General features: G+C 41.1%; 1 protein-coding gene across 2 annotated transcripts in view; it reads left to right on the forward strand.

Moving 5' to 3' along the window:
- CD226 (CD226 molecule) overlaps window positions 1-27,395 on the forward strand; it is a 92,716-nt gene that overhangs the window by 57,725 nt on the left and 7,596 nt on the right. For both annotated transcript variants that reach the window (XM_064577766.1, XM_045886568.3), the window contains 2 exons: window positions 7,084-7,440; window positions 24,295-24,397. In XM_064577766.1, the coding sequence (XP_064433836.1) occupies window positions 7,084-7,440; window positions 24,295-24,397 (460 nt within the window). The remainder of the gene's footprint in view (window positions 1-7,083; window positions 7,441-24,294; window positions 24,398-27,395) is intronic.

Here is a 27,395-nt window from a genome sequence, read left to right on the forward strand (position 1 = left end):
GTCCTTACAGCCATACAATTTTTGTTGAAGGAGTGAATGAATGAGTGAGCGAATAAATGAATGAATGAATTGCAAAAGAGGTAGCATTTTGTTGCCTCCTGTTTGTAATTTATCTTCCTGCTCAAGTCTCCCACCCGCCCCTCCCTGGCAGGCGCTCCCCCTGCTTCTGCCCCCTGTGTTCCCTGGGAGCACGGTGGCCTGGGACGCGGCTGGCTCCTGGCTCTTCTCAGTCTCCTCTGCCACAGCCCGTCTATTCCTGGCCACTCACCTGTGGGAACCTGCTTCCTTTCCTTTCACTTGGAAAGCAATCTAATGGACGATTTCACACTAATGTGTTGGTGCCTGCCAGGCAGGAGCTGAGGTTGTTATGTGCATTTTAACAAGGACAAGTAAAGAAATTGATTTCTAATTATAGGATTTAAGGTATCATAAAATAAGATATTTAGGAACAGGGGCTTCCTGGGAGCCTATTTTGCCTCTGAAATCCTGCCCAGTTGCAGGTAGGAAGGAAAATTCTACAGCGTGTAGTTCCTCACAGACACAGGGATGGGATGGCAGCCTTGGCTTGGGGGCAGCTCCCTGAGCCTCCTCCCTAGGAGGGACCCCCTGCTCTGCCACCCTCCAGCCATCTGGGTGACTTCGCTCGGGGTTGGGGACTGAACGATACAGCACATGTAATGCCTTTCATGCTGGCACATAGTGGGTCTCATTCGAGGTATATTATTTTGCCTTTAAAATATGTTGAAAATGTTTATGGTAACTGAAACAAAATGCTTAATGTAGTCTTCAGTGACAATTCACTAACACAATCTGTTCTCTAGCAGGAGATGATTAGGGTTGATGCTAATCTTTTGGTTCTGTTTCTGTAAAACTCTGTCATGCAGAAAGTCTGCATTAAATTTCCAAGTCAACGAGGCCACTTGCTAACCTTTTAGTAGAAAACAAGCCAATGCTCCTGGGCTGTACTGTCATCTTTTGGTTTTACAAGACCTCAGAACTATACTATTTAAAATTCTTAGATCCCATGAGTCATTTATTTTTCTGGTTGGGAGGAACTGCAGAAATGCTCCAAAGGAAGACTTTTTCATGTACTTCAACAAACCCTACGGCAGAGACTTAAAAAAACGACAACAAAACACAGTTCTCATTGTCCCATGACAGAGAGATTGAAATGTACATTTCAACAATTAAAACCTGTGAGCAAAACTTCCATATGAGGATCCATGGTGATCCTTCAGACAGACATTCTCAAGCTTTGGGGAGCTCCATGAAGCCACGGCGGGGCGGGGTGGGGTGGGGGGGCAGCCTGGGGTCAGTGGGTGGGGGGCGTTCTGGCCACAGCAGTTGCTTTGAATCACAAGCCCGGGGATCTGAACCACAAATCTGCCCAGGCCCGAGTCGTGTTCTCCGTGTTCTTCTGTGCTCAGACATCACAGTTTGGACATGCTGCAAACCTTCCCTTCATGTGCATCTTCTGTGCTGAGTCTCTGATCTGCCGTCCAGGACCTTGCTGGGCCTGACAGTTTTGTCAGGCTGTTTTTATCTCTGAATGCAGCTCTCGTTCTTCCCACTTTATCTGTGCTGTTCAGTCAAGCAATCTTTTCGCTTATTTTTATCTTGTTTGGTTCCTTTACCTTTTATCTGCACTCTAAGTGAAGGACAGGAAATGACAGTAGTTGGGAGGGAGCTTGTGAAGACCTCCAATTTCCCTAACTGGGTGACCTTGCTGATTCTGGTAGGTTCTCGTAAGATCCAGACTGTATGACAAACGCCAGCCTGATGAAGTCTTTCCCCGACCTCCTCCCACCCCCGTGGTGGTGTGCTAGGGCCGTCTCAGCAAGATTCCACAGCCTGGGAGGTATCATGTCCGCTCTGGAGCTGGAAGTCTCAGACCATGGTGTCCACGCAGCCGGCTCCTTCTGAGGCTGCAAGGGGGAGTCTGCTCTGGGCCTCTCTCTCACTTAAGGTGGTTTCTGGCACTCTTTGGCATTCCCTGGTTTGTGCACACTTTTCCGTGACCTCTGCCTTCACCTTCGTGTGAAGTTCTCCCTGTATGCATGTCTGTGTCCCCAGGCATGGTCAGGTTGGGTTGGGGGCCACCCCACTCTGGGTGACCTCATCTTAACTGATGATCTCTGCAATGACCCTCCTTCCAGATAAGGTCACATGCTGAGGTGCTAGGGGTTAGGACTGCGATATGTGAATTTTGGGGGGACACAGTTCAACCCATAACCCCCCGCCGAAGCATCCTCTGGGAACATTCCAGCTTTTTAGAGAAATGCCATGCCCACTACTTTCATTGCCTTCTGCCTTTGAAGTGCTCACAGCACCTGGGGTTTACAGGGTGATCAGGGGTGTGTCGGGCACAGCTTATGGGGTGCACTGCCCTGGGGGTAAAATAACATGATATCAGTTTCAGGGGTACAACATAATGACTTGATAAGTATATTGAGAAGTGATGACCTCAATAAATCTAGTTAACAACTGTCACCCATACGTGGTCACGAAATTTTATTTTTTCTTTGATGAGAACTCTGAGGATGTAATCTCTTAGCAAGTGCTTGCTTAATTTTGAGATCTTTACCTCAGGTCACTTTAAATACTTCCTTAGTCATAATGCAATCAACATTTTATTTTGCATTTAAATGGGACGCTTTAAGAGCTTTTAGGAAAGCTCTCTCTTGAGCACATACACAGTCTAGGCACAGTGGGAATGTGTGAAGCTACTATTACCACTTCTAATTAACTGGAGTAATAGTGCTCCTGCAGAGAGCTTGGGGCCATTCTGGCTGTTTAATTTTTAGCCTATTTTAAACATCATAAGAGCAAGTTATTGTCTTGTGTTTTGGAAACCCTGGGAGAGGTCTGAGTGAGCAGGGCTGGTGGATTTGGACATCCGCACGTAGGAGATGTTTGGAAATTGCAGGTAGGAGGGATTACCCAGGGATGGTGAGCGGAGGGGGATGGGCATTGGAACCCCGAGGGAGGAGTGGGGGGACACAACAACATTTTAAAAGACCGGCGGAGGCAGAAGGACCCCTGAGTAAGACTGTGCAGGAAGGTCAGAAAGGAAAGAGGACAGGCAGGGACATGCAGGGTCACAGAAGGCCAGAGGTTTCCAGGACAGAGTAGCATCCAGTACTCAAGGTCAAGAACATGCATGACTTGCCGTGCTGGAGAATGGCAGGAGCGGTTCCTTGGTGCCTTGAAGCATACATGAGAAGTGAGGCAGAGTCGGGAGCGGTGGATTCCTCCCAGGATTTGAATGACTAGACAAGAAAGGTGGATGAGTCAGCAAGCACCCCAGGGTCCAAAACTGGTTTTCAGGGATGGGAGACATCCTGTTTGGAGCTGAGGAGTTCTGTGTTTTCGTGTTCCCAGGGATTGTTTGCCCGGGGTTCACTGGACATGTTTCTCTGCTCTTTGGAGTTCTGTAAATTGGTAGGTTAGATTTAGAGGCTTGAGCCGGGTCAGACTGGATTATTTTGGCAAGGCTACTATTCTCAGGGTGGCATTGTGGAGACATGAATGGGCTTTTTTTGTGAATTTGCAGACATTGATGATCATTGCCTGGAACAATTAATTCCTTTAGGCATTACACATACGATTTCAAACACATTTCTCAGTATGAGAGGTTTTGTGGATGTAAATATCCCCCTGCCCCAGATCAGTGGGTACACACATTGACTGCAAAGTGAAATTACAAATACGTTTTTTATTCAAAAATGATCTCTTGACTTCTCTGCTCTATGCCAAACACTGCTCTAGGTCCTAAGTATAGAGTGATATGTAAAGGTCTACACAGAGGCCTGGGCCTATGAAGCTTCTAGTAAATGGACTCAGGGTTCTGTGAAGTTGATGAGTGATGACACAGGGCTGTTCACACTGCACGCAGAGCCACTGCTGGTGAGAAGGGTGAAGGAGGACAGGTTCACAGCTGGGGACGTGATGGCGGCCCGGGGCGGTGGCATGATGCACAGCTGTACCCAGGAATGTTTGGGGGTCCCCAGGGATTGAGTGGTGCTTGGGAAAGCTGATGAAGCCCTGAGATAATTTTTTAAAATGATCTGTTATCTTGTCAGAAAAATCATATACAAAGTACAGAGAATTTCATCATATTATTCTGTAATAAAATCATGTAAAAACAACACACAGACAAATTTATTAGAACAGACAAAATCCTGCACATTGAGAACACCCAGTGCTGATGAGGACGGAAGTAACACAAAGCCTCATTCATGGAATGAGGGCATGGAAAACGGGGTAGCCACTATGGAAGGCAGTTTGTCAGTTTCTTGCACAATTAAATATACTCTTACCATACAATCCAGCAATCGTGCTTCTTGATATATGCCCAAAGGAATTAAAAATTTGTGTCCACACAAAATCCTGCATGTGGTTGTTTGCAGAAGCTTTACTCATAATTGCCAATTGTTTTGGGAGCAACTAAGATGTCTTTCAGTAGGTGAATGGATAAATAAACTGCGCACCATCCAGACAATGGAATATTATTCAACACTAAAAAGAAGTGAGCTATCAAACCATGAAAATACATAGAGGAACCTTAAATGCTCCTTACCAAGTGCAAGAACCCAATCTGAAAGGCTATTTGCCGTATGATTCCAACTTTCTGACATTCTGGGAAAGGCAGAAGTATGGAGGAGTAAGAGGATCAGTGGTTGCCAAGGGTTGAGGCGGGGTCAGGGGGAAGAATAGGCAGAACACAGAGGATTTTTAGAGCAGCAAAAATACTCCATATGACATCATGGTGGATATGTGTCCTTGTACATTTGTCCAAACTCATACAATGTAGAGCACCAGAAGTGAACTCTAATATAAACTCTGGACTTTGGGTGATTATAATGTGACAATATAGGTTCCTACTTGGTATAAAATGTATCATCCTGATGGGGGATGTCCATAATGGGGAGGCTCTGTGTGGGGGGAGGGAGGAAGTATGTGGGAAATCTCTGTACCTCCCTCTCAGTTTTGTTGTAAACATAAGACTGCTTTAAAAAACAGTCTTTTAAACAAAACAAAACACAGTCTATTCTATGTTTATGCTGAGGATTAATACATCACTAAATAGAAATATAAAATTAACTGGTGTTTATTATTTTTGTTTCTATTTTTAAGGTTCTAATCAAACTTTTTCTTCCCTATCAACTACAACATTTTGATCCCTATTTTAAGTAGATGTGCTTTCCAATTCCAAGCATGTCAGGATGCCAGGGTCTCTTGTGTGGGGGGTTTTTCAGACACATTTCCTGTCACCTTACATGGGCTGTGCAGGAGGATCAGGTGACATGAGCAGACAGCAAGCAACAGAAGAGGCCAGGCAGGCTCTGCAGACCTCCTCTGGGTCTCGGTTTTCATCTGACACCAGCCAGCTATTCTGTTCATCTGGGAAGGTTAATTGGGGGCTGCTCTGTGCCTCAGAACCACCTGCCTCTGAGCGGGGGCCTGCTTCTTTCAGTTCCGTCTGTGTCTACTGACAGGTGGATCTGGGTCCTTATATAAAGCCTGGGCTGGTGAACCTCCCCAGCTCCCTGGAGGACAGCTCCACCTGAGACCCTGATGCCTGGCTATTCAGCATTGGAGACTGCCTTCACTGCTTTGTGCATTTGTCCTTGGAACCAATGCAGACACTCCTAAGAGAAGATCCCCCTTTATACCTGAACCAACATCACACGGCATTGCTTCCTGAGAGCAGGTTTTTGTAATATGGGCACATCAAGCTCTGAGATGGGTGGAGGGCGGCCCCACAGAGGAAGACAACTAAACAGCAGGTGTGCAGAACTGAAAACAAACTTCAGGACGGACAGGGCTAGCCTACCGCCAATTTCTGAGGGTCAAGCATGGCTCACACAAACATTTGTTTCTTTGTCTTTTTTTCCTTTCTTTTATTTCCTTATATTTTCCCAGTACAGTGTATGTGTATCTGATTTAGCCTTTTATTTATATTGTCTCTCATTTTTTTTCTCTTTTCTCGTATCTTCTTTTCACTGTCTTAATTTTATTTTAGTTTCTCCTTTGTTTTCTTTAGGCTTTTATTTTCTTATTTTTTCCATGTCTTATGAATTTTCTCCCTTTCCTTCTTTTTTATTCCCCTGTTCTTCCGTTGTCTTTTTATTTAGAGATAAAATGCTTCCTGTGCGCCTGTTATGTGGATTAAGTGTTAATTTGATAAATAGTTATACGATTACAAATTGAAAAACTGGAGTGCTGTGGTTTTCTCTTTTCAACAACATTTTGACCAATGGAACTACTTGTTGAAGAAAAGAAGCTAGTTTTTGGTGGAGATGAAACTATTGTAGACACAGTATTCTAGTTTAATATAGACAGCAAATACCTTACTGTGTTTTAGACTCAATTTCTTCTTCTCTCAAGTGTGGTGTCTACTCTCCTCTCCTGTCCCCTCTACTCTTCTTTTCTTTTCTTTTCTTTTTCAATTGGAAATCAAGAAAGGGGCCCAGAACTATCTGGTGCTTATTTACTGAGTGCTCTGTGCTGGGTATCTTAACTTTGGTGGTAGGAAAGTGGGAAAATATTGAAGGACTTTCTTGGTACATAGGGATTTAAATCACATGTGGACCCCTACTCTATGTACGCCTAAAACAACCTGTATATCTGAAAGATAAGTTTATATAGGTATTTATTCAAATGAAAATGATCTGTTATCTCTTCAATGACCATTAAAATCAGTGATTACGATCTGGATACAATCTTTGAGTCACCAGCCCAGCATTACTACAGAATAATAGTCTTGTGAAATTCAGCCTCTTGATAAGATCATTACCAAGAAAAGCACCAGGGGTTTTGATTACACTTCTTGTTATATGGTTAACCATGAAAAACTTAAGAGAATAGGTGCGAACAACTATATCCTCTCTTCTATTTATTTACTCGCCTCTTTCAAAGGTCTTTTCCTTACAAAAATGTGTCATGAAGATATCAATTACAGTTGATGAAATTGTGTTAAATAACATCACCAAAACTTTTGATAGAACTTTCTGGGCAGCTCCTACCTTTGCACCCCCAAATTTGAGGACCTATGTGTAATCACTTGCTTCTTGTTTTCAGATAATTTTGAGATCGCTGTGCCATCAAATAGCCACATCGTCTCAGAACCTGGTAAAAATGTCACGCTCACCTGTCAGCTACCACAGAAGTGGCCAGTACACCAGGTTATGTGGGAAAAGATCCAGCCCCATCAGATCGACCTCTTGGCGAGCTGCAACTTGTCCCAAGGGAAGAGTTATACTTCAAAGTACCAAAGACAGATACTCAGTGACTGTAATCAGGGCATGAGAAGCACCTTCATCATCATGCCCCACGTCATGGCCTCTGACTCAGGGCTTTACCGCTGCTGTTTCAGGGCCCACGCAGGGGACAACGAGACCCCTGAAATGTTCGCACTGAGGTTGACTGTAACTGATGGTGAGTACGTCAGGGACGTCTTCCAGGGTCAAAAGTGGAAAAGGGCATCCACGGTGGATTGGTTTCTGTTGTCTTTTTTCATGACTCTGTTGTTCAAAATATTTTTTAACATTGGAGCTTGGGTAAGTTGTGGGTCATTGAATGCTAGGATTTGGTTTTTCTTTATCTTGCTACTCCATCAATCCCAGATTTAGCAATTATAAATCTTTCCAGTTTCTTGATCTGCCACATTCCTGAAATTAAAAAAGTAAGTGGTAAGCCTAAAAAAATACATGGTATTAACAGCCTGCGAGTTTCAGCTGGATAACTTCTATTGGTTTTCAACCACAGTGCAGCGTCGTGATGGTGGTGACTAAGTTTTATAATCCTCGTATATCCTCAGCAATAATAAAATGGTGCTGGATTGGTATTTGCTGAGTCAGTGTTGAGTTGAATGGAATTTAATAAATGTTTGATAACGTTACTCCTTTGCGAGCTCAGGGCTTTGATTCCTTCCATTGTTTTCGGCCCTCAGAGCAGAAACAGACTAGCCTTCTGGGCCTTTCAACCTTAGCAGGCTTCCCCCAAGGACCAGCACCAATTTTGTATTAGTAATTTGTTTCCTGTGTCATAATGAAGCCCTAATCGTGTAAACTGCAGGCCCCGCAGAACCCATGTGAGAGTAAGAAAAAGTAACTTTTCACTTCCCGAAGTGCAAGTGCAGAGAGGCCTCGAGAGAAGTGTGTGGCGGGGTCGGAGTGAGAGGGAGGTGGTCTCAGGCTCTCCAGGGTCGGCCTCTTGCACATTTTCTCACAGCAGAGGAACATGTCAGAAGAAGCCATTTTTGCTGGTGACAGAAATTGTATTAACTTTTTCCTTCCTCCCTTCCTTCCTCCCTCCCTTCCTTCCTTCTTTCCTTTCACCATTCTCTCTGTCTCTCTCTCCCACTCTTTCATGTGCTTCCAGCCAGCAACGGGCCTTGGCCTGTGTGTAGACTTTTAGAGCCAAAGTTTCTTGGGATTTGGCTGTCCTTTTACAGACTGATTATACTGCAGACCGATGTCTATTCCTGCATTGGAAAGGAAGAACAACAGGGTTCATACCTGCAGCAGCTGTGTGTGCTAAGGAGGACATAGGCAAAGGACAGCACTTTCTCATACATAATCACTTTGGACCCCATCAAGCCTTCTATGCTTCTCTTATGGCAGCGTGGGTTGTGGGCGAGACCGAAATTGTTCTGAGAACTTAACATAAAAGAGAGGGGTAATGGAATATGTGGGGGAGAAAAATTAACAGAGTTACTTTATTTTAAGTGTTGACTCCATTCCTTCAGATGTATATACAAAATATTTTGTACCTTAAAAACAAAAACAAAAACCTTGCATTAGAGAAATGTTTTTTAAACTTGGCCAAGGGAAAAAAAAGTCATTAGTTTTCTCTCAGAGACCAAGGCAAGGAAAATTTCTATTCAGAAAGATATCATAAAGAACCTTTTTCAAACAAATAGAAAATAAAATCTTTTACATTATATGTTGAAAAAATAATTATAAACATCTTAATTTATAGAAAAAAATAGAGGTAACAAATTTTTTAGGAGGTATAGTTATTTAACTTTTACTAATTCATAAAAATGTCTTTCATTTGTCCAGACATGACTAAATTTCTTGCACAAAACTATAATATAAGCTGTAAACGGTATGAGGGTGACTGAATGTAATGGTGAGTATTGTTAGTGTCCATGTGTTTTAAACACTTGCAAAATGGCTTTTTGATATTCAATTGGCAGGTTATAAGAAGATCAACAGGGCTTATTAGTAAAAAGTTATAATTGATGTAAAATGCCCAGCTATTGACTTTATGTTTTGGTTTAATTCCTTTTTAAAATAAATATAAGTAAATAAATGTAAGATTGAAAATAAAAAAGTCAGATGGAAAAGCAGAAATAGATCACTTGCATTTGATCTGATGTGATTTGATTATTTCAAGTCTTGAGGCTGTTTGGTCAAAAATCAATGTAGGGATTAAAGCAGAGAGACAGGTAAAAGATGTGGAGCAGATTTAATTTATTTCAACTGTCAAGAGAGAGGTGATTGTGACACAGATTTTATAAACTGCTATGCATCCTTTTGTTGCCTCCCATCAACTTCTTTTATAGGATCCAGAAGAGAGATTTTCATGACTGTCATATTCTACACACACAGGGCTCTTTCCTGTGCTTGTGTTCATCTTCAGACAAGTACTAGGTACTCAGAGGTCACCCAGAAGATAACACAATGTCAGCCAATGTCCCCTATATCCAGTTCTTGACATATTTTGAACAGAGGGATTGAGTAGCAGAAGCGTGGGTTGAGCCTGAATTTCCTATTGACTATCTTTGCTGAGTGAAAAATGTTTGCCTCCTGTCCTTTGCACTCAGGACCTGGGAAGTAGTTTGAAATAGCTCCAGATTGACTTTTTTGAATTTGAAACTTGCCTAGACCACAGCGGCAAGGAACAGGGGGAAATGTGAATATACTGACAGTGACCAAGATTATTTGGGGCCCTACATGTCATCTAGATTGTCCTTAGTCATGAGAAAAGCATCTTCATTTCCACCTAAAGAATTTGGGAAGCCTTTTAATATGAACTAAATGATGTTGAGACTACTGTTACAACTGAGCTTACTGATTATAAAAAGAATGTGGATCAAAGAAATGAAATCAGCTCTCTCAGAAAGTTTCCGGAGGAGACTAGTTTTGAGCAAACTTCTGTTTGCCGCTGCCAAGCAGTATTGTTACTCATGTCCTTGTCCGATCTTCCGCCCCCGATGAGGCCACTCAGCTGAACCACCAAGTTCCAATTGATGATCAGAGTGTAGAAAAGAGACAAAGTACGAGAAGTAACACAAAACATGCATGGGGAGGGTGGAGGAGGGATGAAGAACTTGTGTGTGGGTGACTGCAAGCAAATGACTAGGTTGGTACAGAGATTTTGAATTCTGGGTTAATATAAAAGGAGGGAGGTTTAATTAGGTGATGACTGGGTATAGTTCTGGATCTCATATAAGAGTAATGAAAGCCACCAAAATGGCAAAATGGTATTCAAGGACGTGAAAATGAAATCATTGAGTGCAGAATCAAAGAGAGAAAATGAGACAGAGGAATCTAATTGTAAGTCAGTTGTAACAGTCAGTGCATGAATGCTCGAACTCACATACTAGATCGTTGGGCACAAAACGGAGCCCACTCCAGACAGACAAATTTAATGGTGCCTTCCCTGGGCCGGCAAATTAGAAAAAGGGTGCCCCCTCCTCCAGGTTGCTGCAGACCGCAAAGCTGGTGTGCAGGCTTGGTGGGTGGGGAGCACAGGCTCCTTACCCACCTTGGCTGGCACAAACGTGGTCTGGACGGGGGCAGAGAGAGGTTAGTCTGGTTAGAATGTCAGCTTGCGCTTGCCAAGGCCTTGCTAGTCATTCACACATTCCTACTTTCTCTTTTTCCCAACCAACCTACTAGTTTTCATCACATTTACCTCCTTTCCTTTAGAGTTTCAGTCAGATCTCCTCCAACTTCATGATTTTTCCACATTAGCCCAAACTACTTCCCTGCCATTGAAGTATTAAACATTTTGAATTTCTCAAACTTTTGTAACTTGGAAATGTATACCATTGAGTCACTTAATAATTGCATTTGTTTGCAGTCGTCTAGAGACTTATGTTAGAAATTACTTGAGATTAGGGATTATGGCATCTTTGCTTAGAGGTGTCAAAATATCTTTCCAGAATATTCTCATTAAGTGTTCTCAACTGATTCTTTGTATGTTAATATTTTTATCTATCCCAGTATATTTCTACATATTTTACTTATATTCTAAAATGTGTCCATTTTATTTTCAAGTTTTCTAGCTAGACTATTTCTAGGTTTCCTTCATCAACATTTAACATTTGAGGTTTAGTGATAGCTGATCAAAGAAACCTAAACTCTGAGGAGATCAGTTGCAATGTTTGGGGAGAAAACTTTCATGAATATTGTTTACATTTATATCTTTCAAAAAAGCCTATTTCCTTTCGTAACTTTATTTTGTTTTGTGTGTTTTATATAAATGGTGGATAATTGCAAGTCACTGGATCTGGTGGATGGGGTTTATAAATGAAAATTACAGAAGTATTCACTAGGAAATGATGGGGCCACAGCCAAGGGAATCTTCCCATATGTTTCTTCTGTGAGGTATAGGGTTGACAAACAGGTAGGAGCATAGACGAGTAGGGTGCTTGCCTATACATGGCTTGATGGAGATTGACTTTGGGACTCAGTGCTCCTGAGTTGGACTAGAAGAACATGGAGGAAGAGAAATGAGCTTCATTTGTTTCTCTGGCCTTTAGTTTCCACTAAAATGCATCCAGTTTGCTCCCAGATGATTTGGGTTCCTGAACAGTGTCAGATGTAGACAAGAGAATTCTTTTTTTAAGGATCCACTCATCCGGAACCTTCTGTCCCATCCTTATGAATTTATGATAGGTCTGAATATTGTAGGCATGGGTGTTGTCTGAGCTGGTATGCACCGGAATGTCAAATACATTTATTTCCATGACATAGTGTGATGAACTTCAGCTTTTTAATATCTTCACCTACATAGAAAATAATGTTCCTGACAGTTCTTTATATAATTAGAACCACAGCACCAGAATCCAAAAGCACTAGTGTCACTGCTCACAAGATAAAACAGTCTCTACCAAAATGGATCAACTGCAATTTTCAGCTCATTTGAGTTGTTTTTAAAATTCTGGGTGATAACTGGATGTCCAAATGAAACATACTGTTTCCAACATCACAAGTAAGTTGATTACTCAATCATGGCCTATTATGTCTCCGTGTCTTTATAGTTGCCTCTGCTCAAATCAGTTCTTTTAGGAGACATTGTGTTTAAAAAAAAAAAAAAAAAGGGAGCTAACTAGTTAGTTTGTTTTGTAAGCCCCACGTATTGATTTATTCATCTTTCCTAATGCACAAAATCCTGGAATGTTTGCCTGCAGTCCTTTTTGTATACATACCATATTTTGTAGATAAACAAGGTAGGGAATGGAATAATATAATTATGACAAGTTAACATCAGAGGGAAGGAAATTCTTCAAGACCTCATGTTGTTTTGATGACACTGTTACCGAGGAGCATTGTTGGGTGTGTATTGCTACCTCATCCATGTAAAGGGAGCACAAATTACCCTTGCTTTATACCACTATAAACAATGTAAATTAGAAAGCACTAATTCTTAGGGACTGCTTTTCTTTAAGAGCATCTTTATCCTCACCTGAATTTCCAACAATTTTCATGAAGTTTTCCTCACCCTAGGAACTTAAGAGTACAGCTAGGAATTCAAGTTCAGACAAATGTACTGATCTTCTTCCCCCTTAAAATCCATGTTGAGAGACGTGCCTAATGATTCCAACTGCAAAACAGCCTTTTATACTCTTTGTCATGCATGGGATTTTTTTAATTTAAAGCATCTGGGAATTGTGAACAGCTTGTGGTTGTCTCTGAGAGCCTTATTAGAGACTGAACATAGATGATTGTGTGAAGTTTTCCCCAAAGGCAAGTAGAAAATTACTTAAAATTAAAAAAAAATTAGTTCTTCATATAAGATTAATGGCCTTTCATTCTTAATAGCAATTTTAGTTTTAATTATTATGATTCAAGTAGTCAGACAGCTACTACTGACTTCAATTGAAATATTTCAAACATGCACTGACCTCTTTGACAAATATTGACAAATACTAGGTGACCGAGTAGGTTTGTGGAGGACTATGTTATTTAAAAGGACAGTGAATGAAGAATAAACATAAATCTGTCATTGTAGAGACACATCTTTGAACCTCAAAGAAACTTAATGTTCTTTACACTGAAATGATTCAGAGATTTTTTTTAATTGAAGTATGGTTGACATACAATATTATATTAGTTTCAGGTATACAATGTAGAGATCCAACAATTATATACATTATGAAATGCTTACCACAGTAAATGTGGTACCCTCAGTCACCACACAAAGTTATTATAATATTATTGACTATCATCCCTATGCTGTACTTTTTACTGCATGACTAATTGATTTTATAATTGGAAGTTTGTACCTCTTAATCCCCTTCACCTATTTCACTCATCCCCCTGTCTACCCCATCCCTACCTTCCCCTCTGGCAACCACCAGTTTGTTCTTTGAATTTAGGAGTCCGTTTCTGTCGGTTGTTTGTTTGTTCTGTTTTTGAGATTCCACATATAAGTGAAATCTTATGGTATCTCTCTTTTTCCAATTCAGGGATTTTCAAAAGGCATGTATTCAACAGAGATATTTTTGGATATCTTTCTAAAAATAAATATATTCCAATACTCGTTGACCACTCTAAAATTTATTTCTGGAATTAATTCACTTTCAGTAGAACTCACAAGTAACTGTGATATTCATAATTTTTTAAATGTAAGAGTAGCATTTTATTTGATTAACCCACAAGAAGAGATTCTTCCACAGATACAAGGTGGAAATGTTAATACTCTCCATTGGATTGATGGAGACTGAGAAATGGCTTTAGCTGAGGTGAATAGGGAGTGAACTGAAAAATCCTTATTATCACTATGATGGACATGGCAAATACAGAGTAGATACTGAGATGAGGAGACCATATTAACAAAAGGTGGGATGTTTTCTTTTGCTTCCTACTGAAGAAGCTCAAGGACACAGTATGTGTGCAGATGACCCCAAATGCAGACCACATAGGAGACAAATTCACAAATACAGAAAAATATAGGCTTGCAAAGTAGAATTATTGATTATTATCAGTAATAATGATGTGAATGTGCTTTCAGTTTTCCATGCCTTATACAGAGCACTGGATAAATTCTACACTTTTTAATCTGTGTGCATGTGTACATTTATAAATGAAGGTACCTGTGAACATTTGGTAGGAGGAGAAATGAGCAATCTTTTTCAAAGCTTCATGGCTAGGAAGGAGAGGGGCTAGGATCCATAGCAGGGCAGGAAGGCTTCAAAGTTCTTGTTCTTAACTGTGGCAGGATATTGCTCCAAGTGAAAGAAAAAAGTCAGTACTATCGTCAACAGATGCATCACAGTAAAAGTTGGCTATGGAGAGTTTCATAGACTTGTCCCCCCTTCCACCCCCCTTTAGGTACGCTAGATTTCAAACTGACCCAACATATAGAGCAAGTGTAGGCAAAGTAATGGGGGTTTGATCTCCCACAATTTTCGTCCAGCTCTGCATGCTTGGTGAGGCTTGCTCAGTTCATCACCAGTGCTGTATGGGGTTCTCCCCTGACTTGTCCCCTTTTCTGGGGCTTGTGGGTATTATGAAATTGTTTCAGGGAGGGTTTCTTTACAGCCATATAAGGGACAAAGTTAGATAACAGGTATTTAAGTCTGGAGGGAAGTGCTGTTGGCTGATGAAGTCAAGTCCACACCAGGAACAGATGAGGGGAACTTTAGGAGTAACCTCTGGACAAAGGAGAGTCCATGCTCTTGCTGGAGAGAACTGGTGATCACTCAGCTCTCCCATGGCTTCTTAGCTTTGCAAAGGTCTGTGCCAGATCTGCCCACTAGACTCTCCCCTTGTGGGGAAGCCTACTCCCTTGAGCAACTAACTGGGAATCTGCTCTGAGTTTTCAAGCACAACCTTCTTCCAGCTTATGTTCCTCCTTCCTTCTCCTTCCTCTCAAATCCTGCTCTCACTCTAGTTCTTGTAGATATAACTGCCTTTCCTCTTGTTCTTGTAAAGACCAATGAACCCAGAACTGGAGTTATAAGCAGTATATAATGCTTATATACCAGCAGAATTCTAGTGCCTCACCCTCAAGGACAGAGAGCATTTGACCTCCAAAACCTCCTAAAAAAAAGGAAGGTTTATTTTCAATATTAAAATACTTGAATAGTTATGTTCTCTCATATTTATGGACCTTGATATTGAACAGCCAAATACATAAAATATTTAAATAGTATGGTATGCCTACTGTGCTTTATTGCATGGCAGAAATGTTTATCTTGATTTCAGTAGAGCATTTGAAAAATTTCCCGTTCTATCCTCGTGGATACACATAATAGTGACACCATAGTTTGTAGAGTTACACTTGGTTAAACAACAGTAATAACAACGTGTTGGGGAATTATAATTAGAAGCAAAATCTCCTCCTTCCCCAGAAAACTGCTCTACAAAAGAGACAGAAAACAATTTTATTATTAAATAAACATTAAACCAGAATTCTGATATGTATTGCAGGCAATCTGCCAAGAGAGTGCAAAGACAGAAATCTCACCTTTTATGGGGCCCAGCAGATAGGACCCATTTACAAACATGTTCTCAATGTAAACAGTAATTAGTCCTCAGATAAGAGGACTTGACAGCACCATTTGTCACACAGAATTGAACCTAAATTCACCTGGTAATTGGGATGACCATCTGTGTTAGCTAGTTGGCTCTATCTAAAGGAAAAATGAGCTGCTTACACCAGTAAGCCAGGAGGTTCTTTTGTACCTTGGAGCTTAGGCTCCTACCCTCCCACAGAATTAGGAGGTCTCTTTCTTGATGATTGCATTCCCAAGGGATGGCTTTGATTTACTACAGCAGAAGAATGCAAAGCAGATCAGCAAAGGTAAAAAGCACATGGGGCAAAATCAGAAGGCCTGACAGATTTCACAGAAAGAAAGCAGATGTTTAGCATAAGCCACACGGTTTGTATAAACAATTTAGACACAGTAAACCACCCTAACAGTTAGGGAACGGTGGAAACGCTCCAAAAATCCAGGTTCCCACACATTAGCCAATGGCCAACCTTGCATGCAGGCCTCTCTAAGGAAAGCAGTCTTTGGCCCGTTCCTTTAACTTTTTGGCACACTTAATTCACTAAAAAGGTGAGCAAGATTTGTGCAGTTCTTGACATTCTGACTTATGATGCATAAAACACAGTCTCCTTTAAATAATATGTGTTCATGAAAGTTGAGGTTCATGAAAATACAAGAAATACAGCATAAGACCAAGAAATACTTGGGTGAAAAGATGAGACATCTAATATGACAGAGTCAGCCATGAAAGTTTTCTCAACAAGTGGACCAAATCAAAGATACTCGCCATCCTTATGCCTCCTATTCTGACTTAGATGCCCTGGCCATACACCAATCACTGTAGACCAGCATGGCCCACAGAGACACCAGAAAATGGAGCTAATGCAGCCTTCCTATACCAAGTAGGTAAGCTTTATGGTCTATCTTAGACTATGTGTATCTCAACTGATATAACATTTTTAAGTGTTTAAGTCATTTGGGAAATATTTTCCATCAATAGAGGCAAAATCGGTATAGCAAAAATTGTACATGGGGTTGGAAACTTGCTTCTCTCATTGGTTTGCTCCAGGACAATGATTTAGATTCTCTTACATTTCTGTTTATATCCTCTTATGCTTCTGTTTCTCATGTTTATGGTTTAGATTTTCTTATGTGCTGTATATTTCTCAGTTAAAATCGGATAATACTTTCATTTTGAGGAAGAGTAGTTATTTCTCACTCAGAAGAAAGATTAGAGGCTGATGTCATGGTTCTTTAATTCTCTGAAAATAATTTATTCCCTAGGATCTTCTTGCTATAAAACATGAGAAGGTTTCTGAAATACAAAGAGTATAAAATTGATTTGCACAAAGCAAGTTGACCTTTGAAAACTTGGAATAATATTACCATATCAGCATCCACTTGATGTATATTTCAGACATACAGGAAAGTTCAACAGACTTTGGGCTACCATTATATCCAATGGTCCCACGAAGTTACAATTACCTTATCCGTGTTTATCAGGGCTACCTCTGCCTTTGCGCAGGAGGCTGTATTTAGCTGCATGAGCAAGCGTCCTACTACACACGACTAGTTCAACATGAAAAGAATACAAGTGAGTTATTTTTTAACCCAATTTGAATGCATGTATACAAAATATTAGTATACTATTAATAATTTACAGGTTACATGGTGCTTGAAATATAAGGCACCTCTGTATGTTTTATCTAAGCCTCATAGCCATCCTTGGGGCTGATTTTATCATAATTTTGCAGTTTGTGTCTGCAAGATCAAGTGTCTCATATGAGGTCTTCCAGGGAAAAGAATTAGAAGGTAGGACTAGGCCCCAAGGTTTCCCTCCTCAATCTCCATTTTTTCAGCAAATCAATGTCTAATTGGATATTTACGTTATATAGTGATCACAAATTAGGATCAACCTGGTAATAGTGTGTCAGCTCACATATATCTACCCTGTGGGAACTCACACACTGTATATTCTGTCTACATAGAATGAAATCTGATATTTCTGCTTCTCTTTTTAATGAAGTAAGAAAGCAAGAATAATTTGTAACTGGTATCTACCATGACCTATCCGGGGCTGGCTAGAGGCTCAGGATCTATGAGGTTTTCCTAGCATGTCGTTTGGTCCAGCTATTTAGGTTCTGAGTCACTTTGCTTCCTCACTCCCTAACCCACCTCAAACTGTAATAAAGGATAAACAACAGACTTTAATGCCTGCTCTTGCCAGCCTGGTTCTCGGGGAAGGACCTGGCATCATTTCTATCACGAGCCTTTCTAAAGGTTTATAACTCAGCCATAAATACTTGTCACTGGCAGGAACGTAGCCTGGAGGGTTGCAGTACTGGAGTAAATTATTCATTTATATATTTCACTGACATGCTTTAAATTGTTTTAACTGTATTTATCTTTTATGATGGGAGGGAAAATAATGGCTTTATGGTTCACGACACTTTTGTCCTCCTATGAATCAAGACAGCACTGGGATGAAAAAAAAATCAGCAAAAAAGTGGCTGCTGAGAATACACAATAATTCTTTCTTTAAGAGAGGGGCTTGAGGGCTGACATTACTCAGCCTAAGATCTATTGGCAGAATTTAGGCAAAAGCGAGTGTTAGGAACTATTGATTGACTCCCTGAATCATGCACACCCTTTGCTTTTCCTTTTCGTTTTTAGTCACGCAGGGCCCGGCGAGTTGTGTGGCTACACCAGGCTGGTGCCAGGTACTGACTGTTCATGTGAACAGCCGTGGGGCAGGGAAAGGAGTACAAGGCAGGATTGGCTACAGGCGGGGAGGCTCTAGATTGCAACGTCTCTGCAATGTGAGTGACTCCACCTGACTCCCATGGTTTTACCTTTATTTCTTATGGGAAAATGCTCATTCCGTGTGTGTTTTTAAATTATCCAGGGCCTTCCAAAAACAATGTAAGCTCCATCAATCAAGTACTGGGTACGTATACTAAAAAATATCATCTCTGCCTCTGGTTCCTTTCACAGAACTCCTGAACCCTTGTCATTGCCCAAGTGATAGGGGCGCTAGGAGCATCTTTTGCTATAATATTTGGTCTTAGTTCCCAGTTCCTGACACAAGAGCTTTTAGAACCCTTGGAATCTCCAGAGCGATGAGGGTCTTTTTGCAAGTTAATGAGGCAGCTGGTGGCTGGAAGCACCTGGAGAGCTTCAGGATGGGGGCTGGATGCCAGAGGAATCAGCCACGTGATGGGAGGCTTGGAACTTTAAGCCCCATCCCCCTGAAAAAGGGAAGAGGGGCTGGGGTTGACTTAATCACCAGTGGTCAATGATTTAAGTAGTTGTGCCTATGTAATGGCACCTCCGTAAACCCCTAAATGACAGGGTCAGAGAGCTTCTGGGTTGCTGAGCACATGAAGGTGTTGGGAGAGTGGCCCATCCCTAGAGAGCATGGAAGCTCCAACTCTACTCCCTGTCCTCATTAACTTGCCTTATTTGTCTCTTCCATTTGGCTGTTCCAGAGTTGTATCTTTTCTAATAAGCCAGTAATAGTAAGTAAAGTGCTTGTCTGAGTTCTGTGAGCTGTTACAGCAAATTATCGACCTCGAGGAGGAGATCCTGGGAACCTTGGATTTATACCTGGTTAGTCCATCAGGGGTAGGGAGGCCTGGATTTGTGATTGGATTTGCAGGCGCAGGAGGGGGGCAGTGTTGTGGGACTGAGCCCTTCCCCCGTGAGACCTGTGAAACCTTGGGGGAAAGTGAGTGAGAGCAGTATTTCGAGTAGAGAAGCAGTTTTGCTCTAGCTGGTGTTTTTCCTTTAGGAACCAAATTCATTTTTACACGCCATTTCATCTGTAATGCCATAGTATGGCTTGAGATACTATGTGTTAAAAGATGAATGAATACACAGATCTGACTCCAATAGGTCAAATATTACTAGAAGAGGTTAAAAGGAGGTAACATATTTACACTGAAGGATACATTTGAAATTTGGATTTATAATTGAACAGTGTGAAACAGATAACCAGTGCATTTCAATGGTTTCTACTTAATTCTACTTAATTGAGAGTTTAATAAGGAATGCTATCTTAAATCTTAAGGATTCTGAATATACTTCTACAAAAAAAGTTCTCTACAACTTGCACTTTAAATATCACCACGAAAACTTGTCAGATTATTCTGTTTTAAGCATGCAGGCCTTTACACTTTTATACTATGATTTTTTTTTTCTGATTGATAAAAGAACAATACATCCTTTAGAAAGTTTGGAATATTTTGGCATTTGTCCCTTTGCAGACTTTTTTCCCATAAGTCCTATACCTGATGGAGATATTACAGCAGGCGAAATTGTCAATGCTGGTTTTGAAGTTTTACTTAACTTTAGAGTCTATAGTCAGTAGTCTTCCATGTCATTGGAATTTCTTACATACATCATCCAAGTGTCTATAGCCAAGGTTTTCAAGGAATGGGCCTCAGATCAGCAACATAGATGTTGCATGGGAGCTGCAAATGCAGACCCACCAGGACCTTCTGGATCAGAGGTTCGGACGGGGGTGCCCCGAAATCTGTGGCTTAACAAGCCTGTAGGTGATGCTGATGCAAAGTAAGTCTGAGAACCACAGCCATACCGTCTTGCTCTTAGTCTCCTGGGGGGAAATAAGGATTTTCTTTTTGCTGTTCTAAGCGTTTTACAGAACCCTTTGTTCACATTTCTGAATATTCTTTTTTCTTTTTTTAAAAATATTTTTATTTATTTTTTGACAGAGAGAGACACAGCGAGAGAGGGAACACAAGCAGGGGGAGTGGGAGAGGGAGAAGCAGGCTCCCTCTGAGTGGGGAGCCCGATGCGGGGCTCGATCCCAGCACCCTGGGATCATGACCTGAGCCGAAGGCAGACGCTTAACGACTGAGCCACAGGCGCCTCCTGAGTATTTCTTTAGAATAAAATAGTTAATCAAATATGTAAGCACCTAGTGAAAGGCTGTGACACACAGAGACTGAATTCTTTCTGGATGCAGTTGTGGCAGTTTCTACTATTCCAAAGAGAGCTTGAGATGCTCAGTCTGACCACAGTCTTCCTCTTATGCAAGCTTGTTCTTTATGTACTTTTTCATAGTAAGTTATTTGTATCTCATTTTGTCTTCTATAGCTTTTTCTTTTCTTTTTTAGAGAGAGAGAGAGTGTGTGTGTGTGTGCAAGTGTCAGGGGCAGAGGGAGAGGGAGAAAGAGAATCCTAAGTAGGCTCTGGCTGGGGGGCAAGGGGGTGGGGTTGGATCTCGTGACCCTGAGATCATGACCTGAGCTGAAATCAAGAGTCGGTGGCTCAACTGACTGAGCCACCCAGGCCCCCCTATAGCTTTTTCTTAATAGCAAGGATGTGTTAAAGGTTCTGTTCTTTTGTCTTGACATGTTGCTTGTGATCATTTTAACTACAGATATTTTTCAGTTGACCTGGTGAATCCTATATATTTATTTATTTTTATGCCATTTCTCATTCCAGAGATTAAATAATACTTACTTATATTTTCTTCTGTTTACATGAAAAAATTTAGAGCTGTAGTCCACCCAGATTTTTTTTTTTTTTACTGTAGCAAAAGTCTAAATAGCATTTTCAAAGTGGTTAAACAATTTTCCCAGAATACTGTCAATGAATATTTTAATCATAACTTTCATTTTCTCACCAGGATTGCCTGTTTGATTTAACCTTAGCATCTGTGATACTCAAATTATTTCAGTATAACAAGTGTGGTCCTTTGATAGTCCTATGTTACAATGCAAAATAATTTCAGGTATTTTGTTCATTTATTTTTTATAATGTACTAAGAGCTTAAAAAGCTGATTCTTATTTGATGGGGAGAAAATTTCATTGTTCCTTTTGTAGGAGTGGTTCAATGTATTTTTGTCTGAATAAATTTAGCTTTCCCTTTCTCCATCATATTTGCACAAAAGCCATTCTTAGACTGTATGTACAAAGTCTCTAAAGTTCACACATTTTTCTACTTTTATTCACCTTATAGGTTCAACGAGTTTGAAAAATGAAAATAATATTTATTATTTGACTTAGTTTCACTTTGTACAAAAGAATGAGTGGATGTAGATTTTGAGCTCCTATCATGAAAAAAAAAAATCGCACCTAAGTAGTAGGTCAGGAAGGAAGAAGTAATCTGAGGGAAAGATCAGGGAGAATCCGATGAAAAGCATGATTTTCAGGTTGCTGTAGGATTGCAGGCTGTGTGGGAATCACAGAGCAAACATTGGGCTTTACTTTCAAGGTTAGAGGGAAGTCATGCTGTTCATCAGCCACAGCCTGGCCCCTTCCTGCAGGAGGGGAGACTGGCGAGTTTGCTGCCCCAAAGAGAGAGGGCAATGGGGACAGCTCCCAGGTTCCAATTCACTCCCAGTCCTGACAAATATATATATTTATATTTAAAAATACATATATTTAAAGATTTATTTATTTATTATTATTTATTATTTATTATTTTGGAGAGAAAGAAAGAGAGAGCAGGGGTGGGGAGAGGGAAAGTGGCAGAGACAGAGGGAGAGAGAGAACCTCCAGCAGAATCTCTGCTGAGCATGGAGCCCGATGTGGGGCTCGATCTCACGACCTTGAGATCATGGCCTGAGCTGAAATCAAGAGTCTGCCACTTAACTGACTGAGCCACCCAGGAGCCTCTGGTAACAGCAAATTGATGGGGTTTCTTCTCCTGGGAAGGAGCTCTGTGGGAGGTGGTGGGTGAGGAGCCTCATGAGCAGGAGGATATTTTAAAGATAAAATGGTCCCTGACCTCACTGAGATCTCGCTTCAGAGAGGATGTTGCTCTAGTAATTTATTGCTTATTTGAATATTACCTCATTAGAATCTCACCACAATTCTGTGATGCAATTAGAACCCTTGTCATTGTCGTCACTTGACAGATGAAGAAAGGCATGCGGAGAAGGGTAAGGGATTGGCTGGAGGTCACACAGCTAAAGAGTGACAGAGTCAGGGAGAGAATTGCAGATTCCTGGACCATTGTTCTTTCTATTTAAGCACTGAGTCAGAGTAACATATGTCTTCTGATTACTTTTTTAAAAAAAGATTTTATTTATTTGACAGAGAGAGAGACAGGGAGAGAGGGAACATAAGCAAGGGGAGTGGGAGAGGGAGAAGCAGGCTTCCCGCTGAGCAGGGAGCCCGATGCGGGGCTCGATCCCAGGACCCCAGGACCATGACCCGAGCCATGGGCAGACACTTAAGCGACTCTTCTGATTACTTTTTATCATTAACTCGGATTAAGTGAAAAATATTTCTTAAATTCTACTTTTAAAATTATACTGTTGTGTGAATGTACTTAATTTATCAGCCTTAAGAAGTAATCTTCAGGGGCGCCTGGGTGGCTCAGTTGGTTAAGCGACTGCCTTCGGCTCAGGTCATGATCCTGGAGTCCCGGGATCGAGTCCCGCATCGGGCTCCCTGCTCAGCAGGGGGTCTGCTTCTCCCTCTGACCCTCCCCCCTCGCATGCTCTCTCTATCTCATTCTCTCTCTCAAATAAATAAATAAAATCTTAAAAAAAAAAAAAGAAAAAAAAGAAGTAATCTTCATTTACATACTCTTTTTAAAATTTTTTTTTAATTTTTATTTATTTATTTGTCACAGAGAGAGAGAGAGAGAGAACACAAGCAGGCGGAGCAGCAGAGGGAGAGAGAGAAGCAGGCTCCTCACTGAGCAAGGAGCCCGATGTGGGACTCGATTCCAGGACTCTGGGATCATGACCATAGCCGAAGGCAGATGCTTAATGACTGAGCCACCCAGGCATCCCTTCATTTATATACTCTTGATAGTTATTATTTTTTTTTCAAAAGATTTTATGTATGTGATTGGGAGCTCCTTAGAGTGAAGGGTTATCTGTCTCAAACATACACTCTTTCTATTCTTGTTCTTTTTAAAATTTTTAACTGAAGTATAGTTGACATACAATATTAAATGAGTTTCATATATACAGTATGGCGATTCAACAATTATATATACATTATGAAAGGTCACCACAGTAAGTCTAGTTACCATCTGTCACTGTAGAAAGTTATTACAATATTGTTCACTATATTCCATATGCTGTCCTTTTCATCTTTGTGACTTATTTATTTTATAACTGGAAGTTTGTACCTCTTAATCCCCTTCACCTATTTATTTTTTTAGAGGTGGGGGAGGGGCAGAGGGAGAGGAGAGAGAATCTTACACAGGCTCCATGTGACGCGGGGCTCAATCTCACGATCCTGAGATTGGGACCTGAGCCGAAATCAAGAGTTGGACGCTTAACCTACTGAGCCACCCGGGCGCCCCTCCCTTCACCAGTTTATTCTTGTTCTTCTTAAGAGGTTAAACTCAGCTGAATCAAGGAACTAATAAAAATCTGTGAGGAGTCACAAATATTTAGAAGACTCTAAAGTAAAAATTCTTTTTCCCTTACTCTCATCCTGTTTTTTCATTGGATCGTTTTGAATTGTTACTCTATTTGATCAATGTTCCCTTTCCTCATTTTCCCACCGTTTTTTTTTCTGGCTTTAGCTGAATTCCTAATTCCTATTATATATTTTTTTCCTCCTAGGTAAAACTGATAACCAGTATATTCTCTTTGTGGCTGGAGGGGCAGTTTTATTGTTGCTGTTTGTTATCCTAATTACCATCGTCGTTGTCATTTCTTATAACAGGTGAGTATTGCAGCTCATCCTGATTCTTGTTTCCCTTAAGTCATCCTGATATGAGGGGTTCTCTGTGAATAACCCAATAGTAGGCCAAGCTGCCTTAGCACTCACATACAGCATTTCGAGTATTTTTCATACAAAAGAGAGAAGTAGTTGTGGTAATATCAGAGGAGAAAGCTAGAGTAGCTCATTTAAGAATTAGTAGGAACTGCTCCCATGTTAGCAGAGCTTTCATATTCTGGGCAGCCAACTGCCTGGAGCCTCTGCTGCATCTCCCTTGTCCTCTCTCTTCCTCCTCCTGCAAGGAAAAGAGGGTGTTGGGCGAGGGGTGGTGTGTGTGCTTGCGTGCGTGCATGCACCCATCCGTCCGTCTGTGCGTGCATGTGTGTGATGAGAAGGGAGAGGGAGGGAGGGATTCTGAGAAGGGGAAGAACAGGGTTGAGCAGTAATAATGCCTTCATGTATTCATGCATCAAATATCTATTGCAACCGTAGTGAACAAGATGTATGGAGTGCACATTCTAATAAATAAACAACATACTTTTAAATGGTTGTATAGTCTCTGAAACAAGCAACAGAGATGCTATTCCTAAAAAAATTATTGAGGAAGAGAGGTGTGTTGGAAGGGGCTAACTTAGAGAGAGTAGGTAGTCAAACTCTACTTAAGTTTCCTACCTTTTACTCTCTGTGGCACACTTGGGAACTTGCTGGAATATTCTGGGTTGACTCTGCCCTTTCTTGCTGTCTCATGTTCACCAACTCACTTATCTAGGTATTTGTCATAATCTTAGCTGTAATCATATTGAATTGAAATTACTCTTTATTCTTGTGTTCCAACTAAAGTGTTCTCTTGTTAGCAGAGGGAAGGAATACAGCCATCTCCTCTTCTCTTCTACCCCAGCAATATTTCCAAACACACACACACACACACATGCACATACGCACACACACGTGCAAGTGCATGCGTATTAATAGGATATCAGGTAGGTTTCTCTATCTCATCTCCATATCCCAGCCTCACCTCTTTGGAGCTGGTATTACAACTCCCTGGAGGTTAGTTAATGCTCCCAATCTGCTCCCAGCTCCAGCTGTCTCCTCTTTCTTTCGAACACATCTGACTTTTCCCGGTTGCTCTTCTAAAAGCTAGTATCCTTCCTGTTTAACACCTTTTCTTGTCTTTCTACTGCCACCAGAATAAGGTTAAAACTCATTAACTCTGTATCAAAGGTGCCCATTGTTCTGACTTCCACCCAATTAGTGGGACCCCAACCTAATGTTCATTTATATTTTCTACTTTACTGCCCCCAATGTCAACAAATTTTGTTAACACTGCAAGTCTCATTTTGTGAACACACCCGACTCTCTTTCCCATTTGGGTAGCTAACAAAGCCAACCCCATGTTTGGCTTTACTCCTGTGGCTCATTCAAGGCATGGGACACGTGTCCCCTTTGGGAGGTCTGTCCTGGTTCTCCCTCCCTGCAAAGAGACCTGATGTCACCATCTATTGAGCCTTGCAGCCTGCTTTGTAGCTTCATCATTTTTGTGCTGTCCTCCCTTCTGTTCAAAATGTCAGGGATTGCATTTTATTCATTTCTTAGTGTTTGATAGCATTTAGCACTAATCTTTCCAAATAATGGATGGTCAATAAGCATTTGTCTAATTAAATTGAAACACAGAACTGTCGTTTTCCCTTTCTCTCCATCACGGGCTGCCCTCAAGTCTTTCCCTGGATGGAAATTGAACAAATTAGCAAATTGAGGGAAGGAGCCCAGGGTGTTAGTGACACTAAGGATTTTTCTACTGCTTCACCTTGGTTGATGAAAAATTCCGAGGGTGACTGTGACAACAGGAGCACCCGGGAACACGGGCAACATGGTAGGAGAGAGTGAGTGACAGCACGGATCTCCGGAGGGTCACAGATGTTGGACATGATGGATTTAGCTTCATGAAAATGCATCACTTTTACATGAATAGCTAAATTGAACTGTAGAATATATTGTCCCACTTGGTTAAATGCGATAAAAAGATTAGTGGACTTGAATGTGTAATCATGGCCGAACATCACAAAGGAAGAAACGCTTGTTCTTTCTACCTTGTCGCCCGGTTGTAACTTAGAATGGAAATGTTATGAAAAATGACCCAAGGGCTGAAACAATGGTCTTCAGAACTCTGTCTTCCTGACCATTTAAAATAATCCTGCCGCTTCTGATGTGCTGACTTGGGGAGAAGCCAGAGGAGATCATAGTGTGCCTGAACGAAACCAAGTCCTTCCTTCACACCCAGTACCCCGGAGCCTGTGTGTCCAGGGGCATTTCCCACACTTTCTCTGCCTCATTTTGTGTTGCTTCCAGTTAGAGATCGAATGGTCACATTGTTAAGTGAACGTGGTTGGTGGACGTGCGTAGCCTTGGTTAGGTGTGGCGGGAGCCAAAAGACAGTGGACACATTGACGCGTGTGTCTATAGGAAGAAATTTAATGTTCAGTGTGCAAAATGTTAGACACTTATTTTTCCTTTTATTGTCAACTTTGATGTTCACAGCAATAGGCTCTTTTGCTTTGCCTGGGACTCTCCCAGTTTCAGCACTGAAAATCCCTCATTCTGGGGAAACTCCTGAGAATGAAGCAAACCAGAATGGTCGGTCAACCTAGAACAAACCACAGTGTTCACCATCTTTATTTTACAGAGGAGAGGACTGAACTTTATAGATGCAAAAGCTGGTAAATTGCTGAGCACAAGTAAAACACAGATCATCTGACTCTAAGTTTCTCATTCTCTTTTCTTCATCATATTGAATATTCTAGGCTTATATAAACAATATATATATTTGGACCTCTTTGGGAAAGTTAATCTATATTATGATATAGCAAGCCTTGTGAGTGATGATTTGACAAAAGATCCACTGTCATAGATTTGTTTCTTCATTTGTAAAAAGAGGATAGTAATAGCATCTACATCACAGATTTCTTTTGAGGAGTAAATAATTTATATGAAAGACCTGGAA

This window comes from Mirounga angustirostris, unplaced genomic scaffold (assembly GCF_029215605.1).
Source record: "Mirounga angustirostris isolate CCGP_5_RB_7025 unplaced genomic scaffold, mMirAng1.0.hap1 SCAF_14, whole genome shotgun sequence".
Lineage (NCBI taxonomy): Eukaryota > Metazoa > Chordata > Mammalia > Carnivora > Phocidae > Mirounga > Mirounga angustirostris.